General features: G+C 38.4%; 1 protein-coding gene across 2 annotated transcripts in view; it reads right to left on the bottom strand.

Annotated features, from left to right (window-relative positions):
* The window catches only part of iqsec3a (IQ motif and Sec7 domain ArfGEF 3a), a 93,389-nt gene that overhangs the window by 41,040 nt on the left and 27,666 nt on the right, over positions 1-24,683 (bottom strand). For both annotated transcript variants that reach the window (XM_028012026.1, XM_028012027.1), the window contains exon 3: positions 5,646-6,249. In XM_028012026.1, the coding sequence (XP_027867827.1) occupies positions 5,646-6,249 (604 nt within the window). The remainder of the gene's footprint in view (positions 1-5,645; positions 6,250-24,683) is intronic.

The following is a 24,683-nucleotide window of genomic DNA, read 5'->3' on the forward strand; positions in this document are numbered from 1 at the left end:
GTTTCTGAAAAGAACATAGGCCTACAGCTCTACTGTATCTGCAGTAGCTGTCATGTCTGGTCAAACTCAGTGTGAATATTTATCACTTTTTAACTGAAACTGCTATGTACTGTGTGCACTTTATCTCCAAATAAATTCTCCTTCAGGCACTTTATAAAATGTGCATTGTCATAATAATAATGACCTTACTGTTTAGAGAAGGGTGCCTTATCCAAACCAATTCTGCAAAACATCAGCTGTGGGGGTGTCCTTGAGTCCAGAGATTAGTTGTGTAGTATTTGATTGGATGTGGCAGTTGATCTTATTTGCTTAGCTTTCATTTTAGTCTGGGCTGGGAAGCATTTGGTCCATGTTGCTTTCTTTACTCAAGGGTGAAACTGATACTCTTGGTCATTCAAACAGAATGATGACAACTAAGAAGAACAAAGATATTACAGTTGGAGAGAAAGGTGGATCAAATCTGATATCATGTTAACACAAACTGTATTGGAACGACAGATGGGCAGCAGTACAACTCAAATTGCTCTGTAGCTTTGTTGATTTCAATGCTCTTTTTTTGCATTTTTATCCAGCAATGCAGAAGTTTCACACTAAACACAGCTGCTTGTACTACATTCTCTTTATCTTGTTTAGCTAACGGTATTTAACATTCTGAACTAAAGTCAGTTAGCCTCTTGAGGGATGAACTCTATCTTCTTAAGTATTTCAATGTAAATATTGTACACTTGAAGGCAAAAAGTTAAAACTCTTAAACTGATATTGGGTGTGTGCTTGTGGAAGTCCCCAACAGATATTGTTGGGTTCCTGGGTGTTTCCTGTCTGTGGTTGGGGTTGCTGTTTCCCTGTCCATCCTTCAGGGGGCGCCTGGCAGTCATTCCTGGAGGGCGTGGACCAGCTGATATTCATCACCTGCACTGCATGATCTCATTTGGAGGAGCATAAGAGGAGGAGGCAGCCTACACACCAGTGCCAGAGTGTTTGCCAGTTTTGGTATTACAGGCCACCTGAAGTTCTCCAGTGATCGAACTTTGTGAATTTCTAGTGATTCTTGGTTTTTTTTGTGCCTCCATAGGAACTCTCACTACAGAAGCTGTGAACCCCTTAGTGGAAATCCAGCACAGAACCTCTCCTTGTGACGCCGGTGGATTATTGCCCACTGGATGCCCAAGTCCCTGAATCCCACCTTGGTGATCGGATCTCCACGCTCGCTGCCTCCCTCTCTCCGGCCATAAACGAAACCCGCCCAGATCTCGTCCGCCCTCCAGAGCTGCCCCACCACCATAAGCGAAGCAGCAACACTCGACCTCAAGTAATCCGCCCAGGATCCTTCAGACCTTCCCCCCCGGTCCGTATCATCTCAGCTGAAGTAAGAACGTTAAGGGGTTTTTTTTCAGCACTTTACCATTTCCTCCAGTCATCGAACTCACCATACTCTCTCACCCTTAGCTCCAACCAGAAGCATCGTATCCTCTCCGGACCAGTTTTTTTCCCCTTTTTTTCTGACTGTCATTCTCTGCAATAAATATAATTTTACTGATTTCCCTTGTTCTGTGGGTGTTCTTGCATGTGGGTCAGACGATTAAAACCCATCATGACAGATATCAACGAAACATAAGTGTTACCTTCTACATAACAACTTAAAATCACGAGTTACTAAGTGAAGTCCTCTTCTAATTTGCATATATATTCATCTCTATTAAAGTATAATCAAAATTTCAAAGGCATGACATGTAAGAAAAGACAACCCTGGAAATTTTTAAGAACTTCAAACTTTTGACAATTTTTTATATACTTACATAAAAAAGGTCCAATTCTTTTTTTCTGGTCATTCAAAGACATCTTGTCAGAGTTGCTTAAATTTTATTTTTTCTATCATAATTGTTTTTTTTTCCTAAAATCTATCTGGTATACTGCACATGTGCACCGCTGCTACAGAACTGAAGCGACTGGAGTTCAAATTTTACGGCACTAACTCAGTAAAACTACGTAATCTAATGTGACGCCATGCAGATGCTTCACTCACCTTGGCATGCAGCCTTTTGAATCTTAAAGTAAAACGGACGGCGTCACTTACATTAGGATTCATTTGGCTAATAATATTTTGATTACTTGAGGCTCTTAATGGAGCCATGAAATTTAATTTTCAGTCAGTTGACCATATAACGTGATGGAAATGATTTAAGTAATGCATACTCTACTGTTACATGAGAACACCATCAATCTCAATACAGTATACACAAACCATTAGGAATCAAACTGCATCAAAACTGCAGAATAGATACTTAATGGATACATCAGGAATTATTGTTCTACACAATCCCTTTATTTCCTCAAGTTTAGACCCACCTAAAATATTTTTTGAGACTCCCTCATGGTGTGCAGCAGGGTCATTTTTCTTACAAATTACAAAGACTACCACAAATGGTTCAGGAAACTTTTATCTTTAATTAATTGACTCATGTCATTGGAAAAAAAGAATTTTATCCCTTCCTATTTGTGAGCGGTAGAGTGGGTAGAGAGTGTGGAGAAAGAAAAGGTCATAGAAGCAAATCGACAGATGAAATGAGCACAAGACACATGAAAACAAGTGTGTCAAAAAGAAGGTCACATATACAAAAAGGGGTTGTGAGACAGATGACCGCACCAAGATTGGCACTGTTAAAAATTCACCCTATTAGCCCTCTGTCAGCTCTACTTGTGATTACTTCACTAAGCTGTGATGGGGAAAAAGATTATTTTGGTAGCACAGTCATTTGAGGGAATGGCAGTCCTCTGTTTATCTGCTGTTTCTAAATCAATCTTGACAGACAGATCAGCACCATAATGACCTCCAGTTCCCCTCTGAATGAGAAATGAAAAGGTGCTGAAAAAATAATAGCACGCAGGTTGGGTTTGCATTAGTAATTCTCCTCAAAGTTAAGGGCATGAATGAGAATAAATGAGAAAATATCAGCAAATTATATTAAAAGTCAATAATGACTTAATTTGAAATATAAATATCTAAAGTAAAGGACACAGATCTGTAAGCTCTCGTTGTTGGCTTTCTCATTCCTACATGTTGCAAGAATCATTGCTTACTATAAAAATAACTGGAGTGAAATTTTAGTAATACAAATATTATCACAATTTTGCTCGAGTACACTTGTAAAATGTAAAACTGCATGTTTCGTATGTTTGGTGACATTAGATTACAATTCAAATTACGTTTGCAAAGCACATTAGAAACTAAATTTAAGAGTTAAAATTTAAATTAGACATACTTGTATGACGTGGTAAGTGAACAGCAAAGGGAAAACACAACATCTAAATGAAAATCTACACACTTAAAATATATTCAGTTTAGAAAGATGTCACATGTTTCACGGTTTTAATGCTCAGATTTAAGTGACTTAAACAATCCATCACCAGGTTCTTCCGTGGCAATAAAGGTATCGCCTAGCAGATCCAATTACTTTGACATTGATCCAGAGATCCATCAAGTCCCTACACCCCCACGTGTGTGGACAGAAGATCAATCCAGGCGATCGTGTATCTCAAGCCTCGTAGATAGTAGAATAGAGGGACTCTCAGATCTGAGATTAAAAGAGCGAAGGGGGGAGGTGACTTGAGGCTAAAAGAACTTTGAGCCTCGATTAAAGGAGTGATGAGGGAGGAAATCCAGTCAAAATTGAGTGAATAGAGATGACAGGGGGGTGTTGACAAACCATCATTCACAAGTACATTCTACAAGTTTCAGTGGCAGCTCCATTAGGAGAAGTGAATCTTGTGATTTTTATTGGAGGAACTCCAATAAAATATAATATACCAGAGTATATGATATGAAAAATGCACATTTGTCACTGAAATATGTTTAGAGGATTAGAAACACTTGTTTCCAACAGCTACTTTTTTTTACTTTTAAAAGTAAAACTGGAAAACTAAGCAGAAAAAATAGTGATGCCCCAACCCAAGTTTACATATTTAGATTGGGGCCAATCCAATATATGGGCAGAAGGAACAGAGAAAGTGGAATGACAGTCTTTTTATTAAATTCAACTCCTAGTATTTCTTGTCCTCTACTGCGAGGGATATCATCAATTGCACCCCCACTGTGTCTGAGTAGTTTTTATTTTTATACAATCACAGCCTATTTCTGTGCGCCTATCTCGTAAGACTTACAGGTTATTTTATTGCTATAAAATAAGTGTAGAGTGTCTGAAGAAACTCTACAGCATTTTCTCATGGAGCTCTCTGGCTGTTTTGCACATTGTGTTCAAGGTGAAAAGGTGCAAGTGCAAGGAACAGCACAGGAGAAGAGTCATTAAACAACTTATTTTCCTGTAGGGTTTCTCAACACACAACAAACAGAAAACGTGCATGCTAATGTTAGCTAAGCACTTCAGCAAACAAATCCATTTCCATCAGTGGAGGCAATGACGTTTTTATATGTAGAAGACTGTAGTTTTATGTGTTGAGCCAAATATGTTTAAAAACAAAGTGATGAAGTTTTGTGCATTTCATCTGACGGATTGTCAAGGCATAAGTGTAGCTTACTCAACCGAATTCATTCCATCTGGGAACACTATATTGAGGTTGATTTGCAGAAACTCTGGCAGGGTCCAACTATACTGTTGCCAAGGAAAACAGAGAAGAGGGACAGCAGCATTCTGAGACTCAGTGGTGAGTGAATTATTTAAGTGCTACACAAAACTAAAATAGACCAAGTAATGCTGATAGAACAAAGTGTTATTTTACTGGATGTAAATGGTATTGATTTTATTGACGCAACAGGCTAGAACTCAGTAGGGGTTAATGTCTGTTCCTAAATCACTCAAATCATATTGATGGCACAGAAAAACAAAAGCATGAAAATCATCAAAGCTTCAAAAATGACTCTCCATGAAATGCTATTGAGTGTGTTTTGAAATATATTCCATAGCAAAAGGGAGGGACTGAAAGGGATTTGAAGGAAACATTTTTGGTCAGTAAAATCAACAAAGAAAACATTTGCAGTACCCAATAGAAAATATTTGGGCCATGCCAACTGGACTAACTTTAACCCGCCTTACCTGCTCGAAAATCCATGGGCTGAAGAATGTTGTTGAGAGGAATGATGATGGAAATGGATGGTAAATGTTTAATGGCTCTTGAAATGGGGATGATTATGTGATGTGGATGATTTCTGTTCCCCTGGTGAAAAACATGATTACAAGACAGACCTGTGAACATGGAAGTCACTGTACAAATACAATTATTTAAAATAAACTATTAAAATGCCTTAAATGTTGTAATTGACTTAAGTCAATAAAACAAAACTGTTACACTTTTTAAATATTTTGAAACAGAGATTTCAAGCTTAGCTTCACAATATCAAGTGAAGGTGTTGATGAAATGATGGCATGACAATGATAATGTTATGATAGTGGATAAACATCCTTAAAACCCGTTTTAATTATCCACAATAACCAGAGGAACTCACACAAATAGAGACAAATATCTTATTAAAACAAATCAAATATGTCATCTAAATGCCCTGGTTATCATTCAGAAACTGAGCCACACCACAGAGTCTGACCACAAAAAGTAAAGCAGAAAACAAGCCAACACAATCTATCCACCCCCTCCCCACGCCCCAAAACATACCAACATCCCCAAGACAACCGTACCTGCTTGTTTTTGAGGTCAAGCGAGAGCTCATAGTCAGAGGAGGCGGAGTGTGAGCCGGCCCCGTTGCGCTGCACCCTCAGGGGTGAGGCTGTGTGATGTAGACTGGCCCTTCTGCCTGCACCGCCTCCTTTTGCTCCTCCTTCTTCCTCATCCTCTTCCCCTTGCGTTGGCTTGCCTTCGCCGCTCTCACCTTGCACCTCATCTCTTTCATGTCTTAGCTTTGCCTCAGCAATCTCCTCTGATTTGTGATTCTCTGCCTCAACAGCCATCTTCTCCTCACGACAAGGCGATGGGGCTTCAGGAGGGTCTTGTGGCGCGGCATTGGTCACAGACTCATCTTGGGGTGGAGGATCAGGCTCTGGTGAAGGCTCAGGTTCAGGTTCGGATTGGGGTTTAACTTCCAACTGTGGCTGAGGTTCAGCCTGGGGCTCTGGCTCATGCTGGGGCTGTGATGGCAGAGTCTGGGGTTCAGGCTTTTGCTCCTGCTGTTGCGGCTGTTGCTGTGGTGGTTCTGGTTCTGGTTGTGACTGGTCCTCACCCTGCGGCTCCCCCTCACCTCCCTTCCCTTCCTGCCCCACAGATGAGTCCGGGGAAAGTTCCTCGCTGCAGAGAGGAGGAGAAAACGCAGAGTGAGGTTGCTGCTGCATCCGTGGTGAGCTCTGACTTCTTCTCCAGGCTGCCTGGGTTTAGAGGTAAGGTGACCTTTGTTTGTGTGTTTGATCCCTCACTTGGCTACAGGGCCAGCTCATCTGTCTACAGCTGCTCTGCTACGAGTGTTTACCTCGTCTGTCTAGACACTGACAGACAGTGAAAATTAGCTAGAATATAAAGCACAGAACAGCTAATAAAACCACAGAGCATAAAAGCACTAAAAGCAGCAAGTTAATATTTATTACAACGAAATCTTCAGAGAAGAAAATGTGGAAAAAAATCAAAAACAAAGTAGTTGACAGCCACTAGTGACACACGCCCACACACACGGACACAGGGGACAGTCATGCAGCTTATACAAAGTTTTTTTTAGGAATTTTGTGCTTGTTTATGTGAAAATTGCTACTTATGTGTTTTTGTGAAAGGAGGTATTTTGTGTTGAAATGGTGTGAACAGTTATTTCTAGAATGATTCCAGATCACCACTTCATTTTAAAAAATGTTATGTTATAGGTGGGGGTTAACGCAGTATGTAAAACTAAAGGAGTCTACGACAGGTTTAAATGTAAATGTATAGAATATGTAAACCTTCTCTTTAGTTGTAAGAAGAGTTGCATCGACACCGGCTTGCAAGACTTTATACATTTGTGGAAGAGCGCAATATATGAAAAGTCAGAATTTTTATTTTCACTTTGTATAAATAAAGGAAATGGTTCATAACATGTAATCTCTGTAAAGCAATGCATTCTAGGTATGACTAATCTTAATATAGCCATTTTCATGCATGTGTAATCCTGATGTGGTTGTATTGGCAAAAAAAAACAAAAAACACTTTTAAATCCTTTAGCTCACTTTTTTGTTAGCAGTTAGCTTGTAGCCATCACCAATATTTTTGTTGTGTTTATCTTGTCTGCTACACTGTTTTTTTCTGTCTAGTATCAACAAAAAATTAACCCTATGAAGTCTGATAAACAATAAATAATAAACAAAAAAAACTGTACACATTACATATTAAACTGTTTATTACTTTTAATCAAAATATCTAATGTCACCAGGTCACTGTGGACCCATACAACAAATCAATGCATGGGTGTGCCATTACCTTCTTCAGGTAATTAGAAACAAACTGAAGTACTTATTTTTGGACCAAAACAAAATCAATCAAGAATCAGCACTCAGCTTCTATTTAGGTTTTGATCAGGCCAATATGTTTTGCAAGATGCGAGATATCCCTAAAATGTTTTAAACCTTTACTTTTAGGTTTACATTGTGAAAGACATTAATTATGATAGTAATTACATAAAATGATACGACTGCAGTCACTCGACAACAAATCTGAAGCTGACTATACAATACAATGTGTGGTTCTCAGGAGGATTTTTTTCAATGTAAAATCCCATTGTAAAAATCTTCATCAAATTTCTCAGTATGCTGGTATGAGGAGAATATATTCATGAGCTTAAAGCTCTGTCTGCTTCTTCAAAAATTAAGTTGTTGGAATACAGAAATACAGTCTGCTCTGTTCATATCCAATTCCAGGTGAGCGCTTTTCCTGTGCAAAAATAGACATGTCTGGGAAAGACAATGCATCTTTTAGGAGGAAAGTGCTAGTTTTAGCTGACTGCCTCTGATTCCAGTGTTTGCGTGCTTTCATGTAGTTTAAATGTAGCCTTTCCTGCATTTTTCAGAAGCACCTTCTCTGGCAAGCCACAATATGATAGAGTAGAACGTGCATACAGATGGATTGTAGTAGGATCCTGATAAAGCCATTAAAATGAACATTTGCTGTAAAATAGGCACACATATTGAATGCATTGACTGATAGTGCTGTGTATGCATTCATATCTCTATATATACACACAGTCATGTGTGCATCCTCAACTTTTCAATGGCAGCTTCACTATCCCCTGTCAGTCATACTCATCCTTCTCATCCATTTTGTCAAGCTTCCTATCCTTCTCCCTTTCTAATCTCCTGCACACACATGCAGTCTTCCCGATATTCCTTCATCCCCCAGGTAAGGAGATTGAGCAGTTCCAGGTGTCAACGTGACTGACGACGTGAAGACAAGCCCTGGGTTCTGCCTCTCTCTCTTTCTCGCTCTCTCTCTTCCTCCTCTCATTTTTTCATACATCACTGCTCAAGATGGATGAGACCAGTGGCCTCCACACTTTCCATCCAGAACACAATTACAAAGTCCAACATCCCCTGCTATCTCTGTTATGGCTACTAATATGCAGGTGGCATACCAAGGACTTTAAATTATCTCTTTGTGGTTATGCCATCTACCGGTAGGAGAACAGACATTGGTGTTTGTAATGCTAGGCAAATATTAAATAGAGTGAATTAATCCAGGCAAATAATCATAATAGATTTTGTGAGATAGAGTTAGATTGGCAGCTGAAGGACAAAGCAATTTAACGTAACAGCAACTTCACATAATTTTATCACCTAGATGTAGCAATATTAAAGGGGAAGACAGAGATTAAACAAATGCTGATTGTTATTCATGTTGACATACCAGCAAGGTAATTATCACTGTAGTACAGTTGGTTGTTACAAGAAGTTAACACTGATTTCTTGAATCCAAATGAATCCATAATAGAAAAAGGTCCACATGGATTTAGGAAGCAAAGTGAGTTGACTCTTGCTTCAAGAGAAGAAAAAGAACCGGAGAATGTTGACCCAAAGTCCTATTTTAGTATTTGGAAACCAATTTTCTTGGTTCCAAAGAAAGATGTGTTAAATTTCTACAGCCATTGATGACTTGAGGAGACATGTCATCTGCTGGTGTTAATCAACTATGTGTTATTACTCAGACTTAGCATAATCTACACAGAAATTTTTGAGCACTTCATGCTTGCTTCTCTTGACAAGATTTATGGAATGGTGAGTTCATTTTTCAGCAAGAATTTGCACCTGCCCTAACTGCCAAACGTGCCAAAAGCTGGTTCAGTGACCTTGGTGTTACAGTGCTTCATGGGATAGAAAACTGGTGTGACCCGAACCCTGTTGAGAAAACATTTATCCCTACAATATAATTGGTTCAATTTCAATGGATTGCTGCAGGTGTTTAAGTTTTCTAAAAGATTACTTTAAGTAAAACAAGTATTAAACTGTTTGTTTTCCACTTGTTACACTCAATTAAGTTCAGCTTTCCTAATTTGTAACAACAGGTTCAAAAGCATTAAAATATAAACAGATGGTAATGCCATGGTGGTAAATTTTTTAATGCACCAAACAAAGCCTACAGTTTTATTTCAGTACATTCAGCTCATGTATAGCCACCAAACATCTGCTGTAGAGTGAATACAGGTGACTGCAATAAACTCAAGCGCCACTTCATGATCTTTATATGGAAGCCGTCCTGATTATACTTTCAGGGTGATCCAAGTCACTGCAGACTACTTTGACTTTCATTAACCTTCATCATTTTTGCTGTGTCATCACCACAGTGATGAGATGAGCAATCGGACTCTTTGACCAGAAGGGTTGAAAAGGTCTAGCCTCTGGTGGACTACAGCCAGGAAGCTGCTGAAGAGGGCATTATGTGAGTAAAACTACATCAGCACAAGTCATTGCAAATGAGATCCCAAAAGAAGCCACTCGTTATATCTTGTTCATCTTGCTCTATTCAAGACAATAACTTTATATTCTCCCAAAATGGCTGAACAGTTTACATGAAATTTATCTGTAGGAAGCAAGTGTCTGTGTCTATAGTCTGCCTAGCAAAGTGAGTCCTTATTACCAAGCAAAATTCAGTTCCTGTCACTTGAATTTCCTTTCACTCGTTGCCTCCCAGAAGTGTTTCTCACACTACTCTCAGAGAATTAATCAGTTCATCAGGCGGAACATAAGGGCAGCATGAAGAGCAGAGGCTCAGCATACTTAAGATATTTTTTTCCTTATAATGTAAGCATAGGTGTGTATTTACAAAAAAAAAAAAACATTGCCCTACCCCATTACCATGCCTGTAAGCAGGAAAAACACTACTTGGTGTCATGCAGAAAATGTAAGCAGTACTGAAACCCCACAAAAAGGGTTGTACTTATTGTTTCAAAGCTTTTCCTACTGAAAAATCCATGACAAGCACAGCAAAACACCTGATCTGAACTACTTCCTTTGCAGACTGCAAATCAGTTTAATTCTCCTACAAAGTGTTTCCTTGCGATAAATATACTATAACATGCACAGTCAGCATTAAGTAACTAAATGCAAAGGCGAGCACTATCTTACTTGATCACCAGATCAAGTGTAGTCATTTTCCCTCTTCAGTAACTGAGTGGATAGCATCATTTTATCTTCATTAGACTTATTCCAAATCTGGCCTACACCTTTGCAAACCAGGGGAATCATCTATAAATTATGGAGATGTTCTCCACTGATCACATTTAAAATTCCACCTCCTGGTAACAGGTGGCAACAAGAAATGTCAACGTCAGCGTTAGTTCTATGACAACCGTATCCTTGAAAGCACCAAAAGTACCAGAGTCACCTTAACAGAAGAATCATTTAGAAAGTACACTGATTATTTTCATGGCTGGTTTCCAATTTAAGTTGTATGATGACTCTGAAAAATCCACCTTATTTATATGTGAGTTTGTTATCAAGAAAGGTCTGTGATGTACCTGGTTTAACACATGTTCTGACCATAACATCTATAGAGCTTTGAGAAAATCATATTTCTTTTTAATAGAGGCAACATCACTGTGTGTAAAATAGAGAAAAAGCTGTCTCATATTAAAACAACACAACTAGTTTATATTGTAAGCAGTCCTTAACACTTTAAAATAGCGATTAGCACAGTTAGCACTAATAAAAAGCTGTCTTTATTTGTACTCTAGAGAATGTAAACCCTTATATTGATTTTGAAAATGTTAAAATAATTTCCTACAAACAGCATGAATGATTAAGCTTCAGTGGATAAAACATAGCAAGACTGCTGTAATACACACAGCCTTACAGTTATCTGGTAACATATTATGCTGCATTCTATTGGAACTGAGAAGTCAGAATTTCTGATCTCCAGTTGAAAAAAGAATAATAAACCAAGCACACCATAAAGTTGGAGTCCTCAACCCAGGCTATTGATGCTGCACATATTTAACATGTAAAAGTTGGAGAAATAAAATATTTACTTGGTATTCTTTTGGGTTTTATCAAATTCAACAATTTGCATAGAACTGTAGTCTGTTTGTGAACATATTTATTTACTGTCTGGGTGAATAAAATGTAGAGAATTTCATTGGTCTGAGCTTGTGGTGCTAATGGGAGTGTTTTCATATAACATCATCCAGCTGTGTGCATTCATACTGGATTTAGGAAGCTTGAACAAGCTTTTGAATGGCCCGATAAAAACCTTTTTCCCTCTCTCTTTCAATAAGCTGTCAAATCAAATACATCAGCCCCTCATGTATACATCCCTCAGTAGCAAAGCGCTTTAAAAGAAGCACCTTGTTTTACGGCTAACAATAGCATCCATGGAGTATCTTACATACCATCTCTTAAAAAACAGCTGCATACCCTGGCTGATAGACGTTTTAAAGCAATATAGCTATTACATGTTTAAATCATGAGATAGCTTTTTTCCACCCTTTCTTCACAGTAAAAAGGCAGTCTCCAGTTTTCTGTAATCCTTAATGTACGCTAAAGGCAGTTTAGTTCAACACAAATTTGTTGTCTGTACTGCAGCACAGCCTTAATTGTCCAAATGGATGGTAGATAAAACAAATCATAATTATACAATATGAAGATGACTTGTTCTCACCAATGAAAATTCATCTTGAGTAGACATGCAGTGATGCATGGTTGGCGCCATCCTTCTTTTCTGCTTGCATCTTGTGATCAATCTTAAGGTCATGGATTGATTATACAGAGCCTGATCAATAGTGTGCCCTATAGGGTTGGAGGGCATGGCTCAAAAATAGAATTGTGTAGCAAGAAAGAGGTAACGAGAAACAGAGATGGACAATAAAAGGCAACACACTCAATACTGAATCTTTAAATGAAATCCATACATTCTGAGCAGCAGTCATAAAGATGACCAAGAATGGAGCATGTCATGTAAATCAGAAAGTCACTCTTTGCATTCTGAATCAAATTGAGATTATTTAATTTTTTAAGATTAAATCAACTTAATCAACCAGAATGGGTTCAGAGAAGTAGTAAAGCATAGAAGATATGCACAGCCTAGCACAACCACAGGCAATTCCCTTGCACTACCAATGAAACCTCTTCCGAGCAGCAAGACAACACAGACTAAGAAAACAAGTTGGGCTGGTGAAATATTCAATACACGGTCTCAAATAGAATCTCTTCAAAATCCGTTGCCCCAGGTTGTGGGTAAAATGGAAAGTGAGAGAGAAGCAGCTGAGATTGCACGAGAGAGCAATTGTTACCACTCTGCAGTTGTAAACAGACACAATTCAAGGCTCAAGAGTCATAAAAAGGAGCTCAAGGATACAAAATGAGGTACATCATTTAAGGTCAAAGAAAATCATCTGTAAATCTGGTGTTAGGTGTCAAGTCTTACATACCGAAGTATGTTCTTGCACAGTACTTCTTGAGTCTCTCTTTGTTTTAGCACTAGGAGCCCATTTAAAATATTTCACATCAAGCCAGACCACAAACTTTGTGGCTGTGAGATTACTGAAATGACCTTGAGGTAACGTGGGATTGAAGTAACTCAGTGGGGTCCAAAGTCAGTCCTCCATATTTTAAATGTTCCCTAGTTTTAGACACCTGAATCATATGAATGGATCATCATCTTCTTTTAGAGTCTAATTACATACAGAAGACAATAAAGCAATTGAAACAGCTTGACCTTGACAACTGGGATTGGACACCCTTGATGTAAACATACCACTGTTACACTTCTGAATTGCCAGTTATGTATTTGCAGAGCTGTACTGGCTGATATGTGAGTTGTGCATTGTGGTGTATTGATGACATAAGGTTTCAAGATTAGAAGAGGTCCACTCCTTTCCTCCAGTTGCTGCTGCGTCTCAACAACAAAGCAAACAAATTTTTGCCTTAGTGCTCCCGACCCCTGGTCTCTCCTGAGTGTTCATGAGCCCTTTCCAGCCCAGCACCACCCAATGCATCCCCAGAGTTTCTCAGCAGTCTACAGCATAGCAAGATCCACATCTAATTCTGTGACAAACTCTATTTATGCAACCTTCATCATGTGATGGCCATCTTAGTCTTCTTAATGGTTCATTTTCATTGCAATCCTCCCCATTATCCTCTGCCCCGTCTTAGCTGCCTGCACCGCTGATTTTTTTTCTACTCCTCCATCTTTGGTAGCTCAAACTTAGCCTTGTCTTCCTGATCCCAGGTCCTCTGAGGGGGCCAAGGACATCCTGCTTCATGTTCCTGTTACCAAGTTCAACAAGGGGTTTGAGAACATCAACCTCTTGTTCCTATTCCTGAGGTCTTTGGTAAGGGTTTCTGGCGCGAACCACTTCTTGTTCCTGTTATGAGTTCTTAGAGGAGGGTTGTCCAGGTGAACCCACCTTCAGCTCCCGAGTTCTCCAACAAGGTTGTTCAGGCAGACCCGCCTTCAGCACCGGTTCCCAAGTTATCTGAGGAAGTGTCCAGATGGGCTCGTTTCTGTTTCCTGATCCTGTCGACCTCCAGGGTTCCTCTACCTTAGCCACCGCCAGCCTTTAGACCTCCTTCACCATCACCGCCAGTCTCCTGACCTTGATCTTGTTTTTTGTTTTGTTTGGGACTCTCCTATTATGATCCTTGGACTGTGTAAGTTTTGGTTTCTAATCATTTCCTTTTTTGTTGACTTATGAGGTTGCCATTTGCCATCCTAACTCACGATCATATATACCATGGATTAAAACCCTGGTCCTATACGGTAATGTTGAATATAAAACACATATTGCAAAACAGAATGTAATAATCATATTCATCCAGTATCATTACTTAAAGTGAAAAATATTAAGTTGTTCAGGCAATTCTGTAGCAATCAATTACTTTTGTATTTGTTCATTACTTTTCCGTTTTGCGTGTTGTGATAAATGCTTCATATGGCGCATATTTTGAAACAGACCACAGACCAATACAATATTCTTTGTAAATAACCGTTGGCTTTAATGTGAATAAAGATCTAATGCAAATTAGAGACACATAAAAGCTACCATTCCCACAAACTCAAACGAGCATGGAAGATGGAAGATATCGGCTTTGGTCTTGGCACCATTCTGATTAATAATTTTGCCAAACTACAAAAGAACATGTGTCTTTTAAAATCCAAATAAGTAATTTTATTAGGTTTTGGCAGCAGGTGAGATACTTACTTTTTAAAACTCGTCTGAGGAGAAAACACATTTCAAAAATCAAACGTATCCATGTTAACGATCCCTGTCATTTTCTGATGGTTGTGTTTCAACTCCTTACTCATGTCTGGCTACACATCAGAATCCCCAAATCTATTCTTTAATGACATAGCAAAGCCAGATTTTTATGGATGCCTGACAAAGAAGCAGATAGCTCAGTGTGTGTTTGAGAGCAATAATGCCTAGAGAAAAGATGCAGCTGCTTCTGAGAGTAACAAACAACTGAGTTGTTCCCCGAGCCCTGGATAATTTTTGAAAACTAATTGCCTATTATGTAGCCCCATCAGGGGGATATAAGTGTTTTTCCCCCTCTTATTTGACTGTCTTCGTATTTACCACACATGAGAACATCCTTAGGCAGTTTTGTCATATACAAATTAGAGTCTGAGTTTGCTTTTTTCAAGCAAAACAGAACACCAAGTTTGATACTTCTGAGATCAGATTGCAGAGCCTTTATGACGTGGAAGTCTAGGAGCTTAAAAAAAACTGATGAAATCTTAAATATTTAAGTAAATTTTGTGAGGTACAATTCTTCCCAACGATATAGATTAATCTGAAATTTGTAGTATAGATCCATATGTGTATAAACTACTACATCAGTGAGGTCAAACATTGCAAGGGACTATAGAATTTTGATTCACAGTGCATAATTGAAGAGTCTCCATTAATTTAATCTTGTGTGACGTATACACTAAGATTGCATTTTCACATTCAACTAATGGCTGGCTTGTAGACACCACTGATACAAATTGCTTCATATATCACTGGTTAAAGTGTGCATTTTATTGAGGCAAAAAGATAATGGGACATACATGATTCAGCTAAAACCCCACTCGCTTTGTCATTCCTCCCACAGTGGTTATGATCAAAGTGCTGCTTGCCTACCCCAGTTTGACAGTCCAGCTGCATGTTGATGTGAAAGTTAAGCAACGAAGCTGCAAAAACCTTAGCTGTGAATTTAGCCTCTCCTCTGAAGAGAAAGGAGAACAGCCATGGCAGCATAGATGTAAATTACATATATTTTCTGTAATGTATAATCTCCAAAGCATGGTTGGAGAATGATGTAGTGAGAGTTTTACATTAATTTTAGGCATTCAATGAATTTTTAAAACTATATTTTCAAAGGTATGATCTTATGTAATACTGCACCCCCAGCTAAAATTTTAATAGCAAACTTAATATACCTAAAACAGGAAAACATACAAAGATCAGTCTGTTGAGTATTTAGCACAATATTAAATCCAAGTTTGCTTTTACAATCTTTTAAACATTTGAAAATATAGTTTAAGACGTTTCTGGTCATTCATAACATTTCAGATCAAAACCCTACTTCTCTTTATCTCTGAGTCCTCTTCTAATCAAACACAGAGCAGGAAAAATGGATGAAAAGATTGAATGAATACAACATGCAGATGACCTGGATACCTTGACTGATTAAAAAGAAATAGCACTGGACTAATCCAGTGGCAGCTGGACCTCACATCACACGCAGAAATCAAGTAAGATACTAAATTGGGACTTTAAAAAAAAAAAAAAAAAAAATCAAAAGTTAAGAGAGAATGAGTTAAAACTTTAATTTTAGCTAACACAAAATAAAAATAAAATGCTAAATTTTGCTTTAACTACCTTAAATTATATGCTTGCCAGTTCTCAAATTCTTTTGTGTGTCGGCCAATATGGAGTTTTTTTTTAGTTAGTGTTTTAGTAGTGGTGCTTTTATCCGCTTGCCAGAAAGTCTATTCACATCTTTTTTTCAGTACTTTTTTCAAGTGAATATCAATCATATTTCAAAAGCTTTTGCAACAGAAAATAATATGTGATTTGTTGACTTAAAGGCATTTTATACAGCACAATTCAATCTGATTAAAACACACTGCAAGTGCATTGCAGGGGAAGTAGGCAAAATGCTCTAAAATACATAGCAGTACACATGCTCAAAAAAGCTCAGCTTACTTAACCGAGTCAAGCACAGCAGAGATGTTGAGGTTGTAAAACTATAAAGAGGATATGAAACAAATACACAAATATGACAAGTACACTATGTTTTTGCTGAAAACAGAACTCAGACGATTAAAGCTGATGTCACATATTTGAAATCTTGCTTGGCACTGGTAGATCGCCACCTAAACCTCCCAAGTTTCAATTTTGGAATGTCATAAGAGATGGTACCCCTCTACACCATGTAGGCCAAAATAAGTACATAGATCATTTTAAACACTTCCAGCAAACACCTAGTGCTGTCTATTTTTCTAAAGAGAGTTCCCAGATTATATGGGAACCCTCACAGTAAAGTTATTTATTTCCTTCCCCATAAACCTATTTTGTCACCACTGCTTCAAGCCACAAAAGAAAAAAAAAGAAAAAAAAGAAGTGAGGGGAATATTTATTGTAAAAATGGCACTGAACCAGGAAAGGTATGGCCCAACACAAGGGCCATTTTTCACCCTGTAGCACGTTCTCCATTATCTGTCCCTGTTCTCAGACACACAGACAAGCTCATATACTGCAAATCAGTTTCCCCTCATCGGTGAAATTAGTTTCAAGGGGAAATAAAATAAAAAAGGAAGAGGTTTCATTTTGTTTTTCCATTGGCAAAAAAAAAAACAAGCAACAAAACGTCTGATGATGATGGGTCGAGTTGTGTTTCTATTGAGACTGCGGCACGTGTTCAGCTGCTATCCTATCACTAGAGTGATAAGAAGAATTGGAAAAATTTGAATTACATCTTGCAGAATCTGTCTGTGCTGGTTCATGTTTAATCTTTTTCTCTGACAATGGTCCTCTATAAAGGTGATAGACTGTTTGAACATGAGCAGGCCTTTTGGTAAAGTCAAAATGTGAGAGGTCTATCTTGAAATAAGCTCGCCGTACCTTTACAGTCGCACTGAAAGAGCAGCAGCATTTTAATTATAGATTAGAGTTTCAGTATGCTATCCTTTACAATAAGGGGTCAAAATTTAAGTTTTCCAAAAGAAGTTACAAAAACTAACTTTCAGCTTGGTTTTCTTCTTTTTTTTCAAAAGATGTATTTATCCTAGACAGTTATTTCTGGAAATGTTAATGACATAACTCCCACATGATGGTGAAGTAGTGGAAAAACTAGTTATGAACAGGTGGTAAAATACAAATCTGAAATCTTTGACTGTTTGTGCTTTAGGTTTTCACTTGTTTTTCTGTTTGAAATTCATTCACAAATAAATTAAGTTCATTCTTTTCTGTCAACATGAATGAACTTAGTTCTTTATTGTGTTCTGCTTTGTATATTTGGTTAACGCTCATGTTTGTGTTAACCTTTCTTTCTATGGTCAGTAGAACTTTTGTTATTCAGCTCTCTCTATGAGTTAATTTTTTGCTCATTGGTTATTTTCCCTCGGTTTTCCCTGATCTGGTACTTCCCAAACCAAATAAACACATACGCTTTAGAAGTCAAGATAATTAATTCACGGTGCTCCAAAGCATGACAGTTAGAACAGAAGCTGTCCTCCCTAATTCTCTTTTCTTTCCTTTCATCAGCATTTAATAGTGTGAAGGCTAGTCATTAATTATAATGTAAAGAAAAAGGACAAAATGTCAGTTTTAACAGAACAGAGTACTCAATTTAAAGTGACACCTTAGTAGAGCTTAAACACGCTCTTGTATCAAACTCACTATTTTTTCCATTTCGTTCCAATCCAACACTAACCCCCAACCTGTATTTTAACTTCCACTGGCTTTCATCCCTGTCATCCACATCTCTCATTACGCTGAGTGAGGCGACGGTGAGGCAGAGAGCCTCGTCAGCAGTTTTGCAAGTCCTCTCCCCCTGCCTCTTCCCCCTGCACCAGCGCCTCCTCTCCATCCATTTCCTTGCTGATGGACCGTCAAGAGGCTGTCAGCAAGCCACAAGAGGGGAGGACGAGGGCAGTACGCGGTGATCCACTCTCAACTTGACAATGTCGCATGGGACACCTAACGTCCCTTCAGAGGGAGAAGTGGGAAAAGACTGTATCCCTTAAGGTCACCACAAATGCAAAACATTTCTTTTTCATATTGTTACTCCCAGTGCCTGTTTAGTGAATGGATTTCTTGCTCTCCTACAGTCTTCGAACTAGTTCAATATGTAAGATTACAAAACATTGATAAGAACGAGTTAAAAATAGAGATTTTTCTAGGATCTATTACAAATGTCTTGATTAAAGATAAATCTAAATTTAAAAAATATTCCTCATGTACATTATTTCAAGAGATATTTCCACCCAAACAAAAACAATCAAGTGAGTAAGTAAATCAGGCTCCTATGTTGTGCTGTAACAATGTTATGGAAACTGATATATTAAAAAAAGACATGCACATATTACTGACATAATATGCTGGGGATAAGGGTTTAGGTTGGAAGTGGGGCTAGGGTTTTATCATTTTAAAACACTGAACGTTGATTTGTCTACACCAAGGTTGTTAAACTCATTATCTTTTTGGGCCATATCAAGATCGAGAATGTCCTCAAAGGGTTATGGCAGAATGTATTGATAAAACATGAGCAAATGGCTGTCTCATCATTCGATCAGTACTTCTTAAAGTTAGATAATATTGATAATCTTTTCACATTGATGTAATTTGGCTGCATACAGATAAAAACTGCTTTGATTTAATTGATAAAATATTTAAGCACACAATCATTATCTTGAAGGTGACACATAAAAAGTACTTGGCCACTGGTTTGACACACATGGTCTTCAAGTGCATGCAAGGCCAAAACGATTTCTAAAAATGGGGATTGTGCCGAAGCCCCTGAGCTGCAGGGGACACACGATTTTGTTAGATATAGGAGTAGCCTTATTAAACCTTGTGAACTATAACCCTTGTGTTAAATAACATCAGTACTGTGTTTTGACAAAGCTGATTATCAAAAACAATGGTCAACATTTATTTTTTTACTTTCTCGAAATGGTTCCAGTAATAGTTTTTCATGTTAGTAGTTATGTAAAAAAAAGCACTTTGGTCCGAGTGAGGCCAGCTGAAGCCTGCTGAGCAGGCAGGGTGCTCTGGGGGAAGCTTCCTCTCTTCAGCCCAGGGTTGTCTTGCTTTTAGGGACTTTGAAGACCATCTGGCAGCCAGGGTGACCAAACCTCTGCTTTGGCCTGCCCTGAGGGGAGCTTTAGCAGGTATAGGTCAATGCTATACGTCTCTTCTCATTCCTCTTTTGCCTGGGCTCTGCAGCTCCTGTGCTTTGCTGCAAACCTACCACTGTTTCTGGCAAATAACTATTTTGTGGGGGAGCCAAGTGTCTGCCTGCCTGTTTGGAGCTGCTATGGGCTTTGGGACTTGAGAATACCTGTCCTGTGTTGCTCTTGTACACTGAGTGTACAGGGCCTCTGCCCTTCTCACCAATCTAACAACTTTGTACCTCCAGGTGACAAATTCATACATACACATTCTCCAGAGACTCTCACACCTCCTCCTCCTACACATCTATACACAAAATCCAAATGGCTGAAGGTCATACAAATACCAGTTCTTATTTCACTGATGTGCCCTGTCTGTGATGCCAGATGCCGTCTTGACTTAAGTTAATCTCATACGATATGGTCTTTGTACACCTAACTGCCCTGGCACATGTAGGCAAGTAGCTGCTCCACTATGTCATACATTCACAACTGCTGCTTTAATTGCATCAGCGGTTACAAATAAATTGTCTGGAGCATTCGTTTTTAATCAACAGAATAATTTTATGAGTTGGATTTTGGTCAACATAGAACTTTCTCTAAGGAGATCATAGCCATCTTAGGAAGGCTATGTTTTAAGAACTGAATTGACTGACGATTAGCTTGATTCAGTGTAGCAACAGTCACATTATACATAAACTACACAGTAATTTACTGCATAATAAAATCAAGAACAAACAGGGGCAACAATTAAAAAAACAAAAAAACACACAAGAGGCAACAAAGGGTGAAGATTTAGCTACACTGATTGCATGGTCCCTAGATTGACAGAGTCCCTACAGGGACCATGTTTTGTTTTTTGGGGGAGTTTTGCTTACATTTAAAAGTAAAAGAGAAATGCAATAAATGCAGAACAAAAAGATCTGTTATGCTGCGCCCTTGGTTTTAAGGTGAGTTGGTAAAAAGAACAATAAAAGACTAGCAGCATGGCGGAATAAAGCCAGATAAGGAATCTATCCTCTTAAGAGTGTCTTCTCATTTGATCCTTAAGACTCACTGCCCTGTATGAAACAAATTCTCCGTCTCAACTGATATCTGGTTTCAGGCCGTCTCTTTGCCCTTCGTGTTACCTCCTAATGCCCCCATTCTGGATTCTGGCTCCCTTTTTTGCAGGCCAGATAAAGATGCAGACTGTGTGTGGGCGTGTGTATTTTTTTTTTTTTTCTAAAACTGCCATCATTTACTTCTTTACAGCTTAACTATGAGATTAAAGTTGACTAATTGGATGGGGGACATGGGATGAAATCATGGGCAAATGGCCATAAGCATAAAGGTCAGGACAACATGTGCAGTCATGTGGGCAGACAGATGTTGTGACTGCTTGGAGCTTCTGGTTCTCATGAGCACACCCTGCTGTACAGAGAAGCCAACTTATTTTATCCGTCGTTGGAGCTCTGGGCAATTTAGATAGAGGGTCAGCTACATGAAGAGAATGGATATTTATCCCAAAACATTATGTCTTCTGTCTTGGCTGATTCTGTCTCATACATTCACCGACACACTGGGGACATGTTATCGCTCCATATTCAGGCGTGAGTTGAGCTATTGACCAGGCCGCAGATTGGAGCTATGGGCACTCAGGGGCCTCAAAGATGATGGAAACTAATAAGATGGTGAACCATTAAAGACGGCGGGAGAAAGGAACAAAAGGAGGGAAACAGAAATGCAATCTCATCTTTTGGAGAGATTTGCCACTGTTTTCTAAATCTTTATCTGAAATCTCAAGAGCTGCTCGTAACCAGAACGCAGGATTGATCTACAAAGGTGAAAGATCTGTGCTAAGGCTGAGAGAAAGAGCACCACACACTGGTCCTTTTCATTTGAAAAAGGTTGAACATGTAAGCGGGGGGGGGAAGTAGATTTATTCCTGAGATTTTTCACCAAAATAGCTGCAGAGAATATTGTTGCTGGATAATAGGCGTAATAGCTGCATATCTCAGAAAATACCGTGGCCTTCTGTTGCTGTGTCTGCAAGGACAAAGGAGAAAATTCTCAGAAATGATGGAAATCATTATTCACCTTGCTTTATATAATAATGTGATAAAACATGTTCAGAAATTCAATTCTGTAGAAGACTGGCTGGGTTGGAATATACCCAAAGGAAGGTTTTATTATATTGTATTAGGGAAGCTTTAAAAAATATTCATAATGGCGAACATAACAGGCGCTGTGGCAATTTATTTTAAACCCTGCAGGCTGACAAAATCTAAAACAAGTCTCAAGCAATGATAACTTATCACAATGGCATCATTAAAGACTTTCTTTCTTAACCTGATTGTCCTTTAGTGCCACAGAACACCTTATACAACCGCTCTGCCTGGCTGACTCATACTCCTGACTAATACACTGGCTTTTATGTGTGCAATCTTCACAGTCTTCTTTGAATATACTTCTTTCCACAGCTGTGTGTGTGTGTGTCGGTGCGTGTGCGCGCGGGGGTGGGTGTGTGTGTGTGTAAAAGAGGACAAAATTACCATTTTTTTATATTCAAAAGTAAAAGGATGGCTGATTGTGGTCTCTAAGAGATACAGTCACTTTCAATATTAAAATATGCATTCCAATCAGTCTTGATTATCAGATAAAAAGCACCTTTTAGAAATAACATTTTCGGAGGAATTACACATGCTTTTCATCAAGGCAATATTTCTGTATTATTATTTTTTTAATATTCTAAACTCAAACATTGTGTCTTTATTTACTGCAAGCAGAAAACCGTCATAACCACCAGAAATGAAAGCTTTAATACATCAATCTGTGTGTAATCTATGTGTTGTGTTCCACTTAATAAATTCAGTTACTGAATGTTTCAATGTTACTTGTATTTTTGTTTTATGTATTTATATATGCTTAATCATTTGAAAACGCACAAAAGCAACTTTGTAACTTTGTGGAAATCTTCCCTGTGACACAGAGTTAAATTAAGTTTTCAACACATGCTTATGTCAGTAGATGTATTTTTCCAACAGAGATACTCGGCAAGAAATTTCCATCAGACATCAGTAGCAGCCAAAGTAATCCACACATACAAAAACGTCTAATGAACTTAGTTCATATGTTAAATTTGATTTGCATGGGGAATATGCATTAAAAACTTGAAGATGCACTATGACAGAAAGTCACCAAAGCAGCTGATTCAAATCCCTATTGGATAAAAAGGTTTCTCATAACCTTTTTATGCCAAGACTTTCAGGAGAAAGTCTTAGCAAATTTCTGCTTGAAATGCCCTGATATCATTGGTTATGAACATATTTCTACATTTTAGAATGTTTTGGCCAAATGCAGAAGTAGAAAGGACATAATGACCTTAAACCAAATATGCACAAGATTTCTGCCAAACATTTTGCCTACTCAGTAATGCATTGGGAGAAAAAGCCTGATCATACAAGACCAAAAATGTAATATTTTAGATGTCACTGTAGACTGGAGAAGGAAGAATGTCACTGCAAATCATCCAAGAAACTTTAAACCAACATTTGGAGGTGGGAACATGACGGAATGAGGCTGCCTTTGAACATAGGACGTAATTGTTGGAAGAATAAACTGAGAAAGTAACTGAGAAATTCTTGAAAAGAAACTGAAGATGAAGAAGAATTTTAAGTTGAACATTGATTTCAGACACACAGCCAAGGAAGCTCAAGCTATTTTCAGAAGAAAATACATATATATGGGCTAGGCTTGACTTGCATCCAATTGAAAACATATGGGGAGAAGTGAAGATCAGAGTGCACAGAAAGAAGCTCCTCAAGAGCTCAAAAAGATTTAGATTGTTTATGTGCACAATGTGTCAAGATCAAACCTGAGCAATAAGTCAAAATACTGTCTCAATACAGAATATGTCTTTAATCTGTCAATAACAACAAAACTACTTAACAATGTTGGTAAGCGTGTCATTGCACTTTATTACATGCAACTTTATTTATTTATTAATTGGTTTGATTTTTGTATTATTGGTTGGATATGTTCACTGGTTCTTTTCCCGGCTGTAACATCTGCCTCTTATGTCACAATACTGAGACAAGCTTTTGAACACAGAAACAGCAGTAGCTGACTTGCAGGAATATAGCATAGCCTAGCAGTCCTCTTTGTGTATTGCCTATATAGCTTCTTCTCTCATGCGTATAAAGAAACGAGCCAGTGAAGGAAGCGCAGATGTGCCGTCGCTGCTCTGCTTTGGCTGTCTTGCATAAAAGAGACCTTAGGGTGAAAATAAATTAGTTCAAGGCATCAATTTAATTAGAAACCACTCCAAGCTCCCACATTCTTTAAAGCTCCTTTCTTATTCATTCCCTGTAGAGGTTTCAAATATTTGGATGAATTTAGGCTACATGTGTCCCAAAGAATGTGTTTTGATGGAAATAACCAGAAACAAAAGAAACAACAGCTAAATAGTGGGACCCCTGAGGATAATGATGTTGATCGTGCTTCTCTGATAGGCCAGAAGCCTAACCCTAAAGGCCCAATGGAAGATGACAATAGAAATAAAAACTTTTGCTTCGTCTGGGTCTGCAGCTTTTTAGGTCATGGCAGAAGGGGAAAGCAAAACAGGCAATCTCTCTATATTGAAAAACCTGGTTGCTTTCTTTTCTCCTGTGCTTTCCGTTATGACAACAAAACAGCCAGCAACCAAGGTCACTTGATGAAGCAGCGTGACGGCCAACGCCACAACATTTACTGTATTGCAGAAAAAGGCATCGACAGGCGACAAGTATTACATTATGGAACAAAGAGTTCAAGGAAACTGTGGCCGGGGGTATCGCTCGTGAAATTCAATTCTCAGATGGACAGGTGAGCCTGATGGAGAGAGGAAGAAGAGCAGAGGATGTTTGGTACTTTATAAC

This window comes from Xiphophorus couchianus, unplaced genomic scaffold, assembly GCF_001444195.1.
Source record: "Xiphophorus couchianus unplaced genomic scaffold, X_couchianus-1.0 Scaffold1000103, whole genome shotgun sequence".
Classification (NCBI taxonomy): domain Eukaryota; kingdom Metazoa; phylum Chordata; class Actinopteri; order Cyprinodontiformes; family Poeciliidae; genus Xiphophorus; species Xiphophorus couchianus.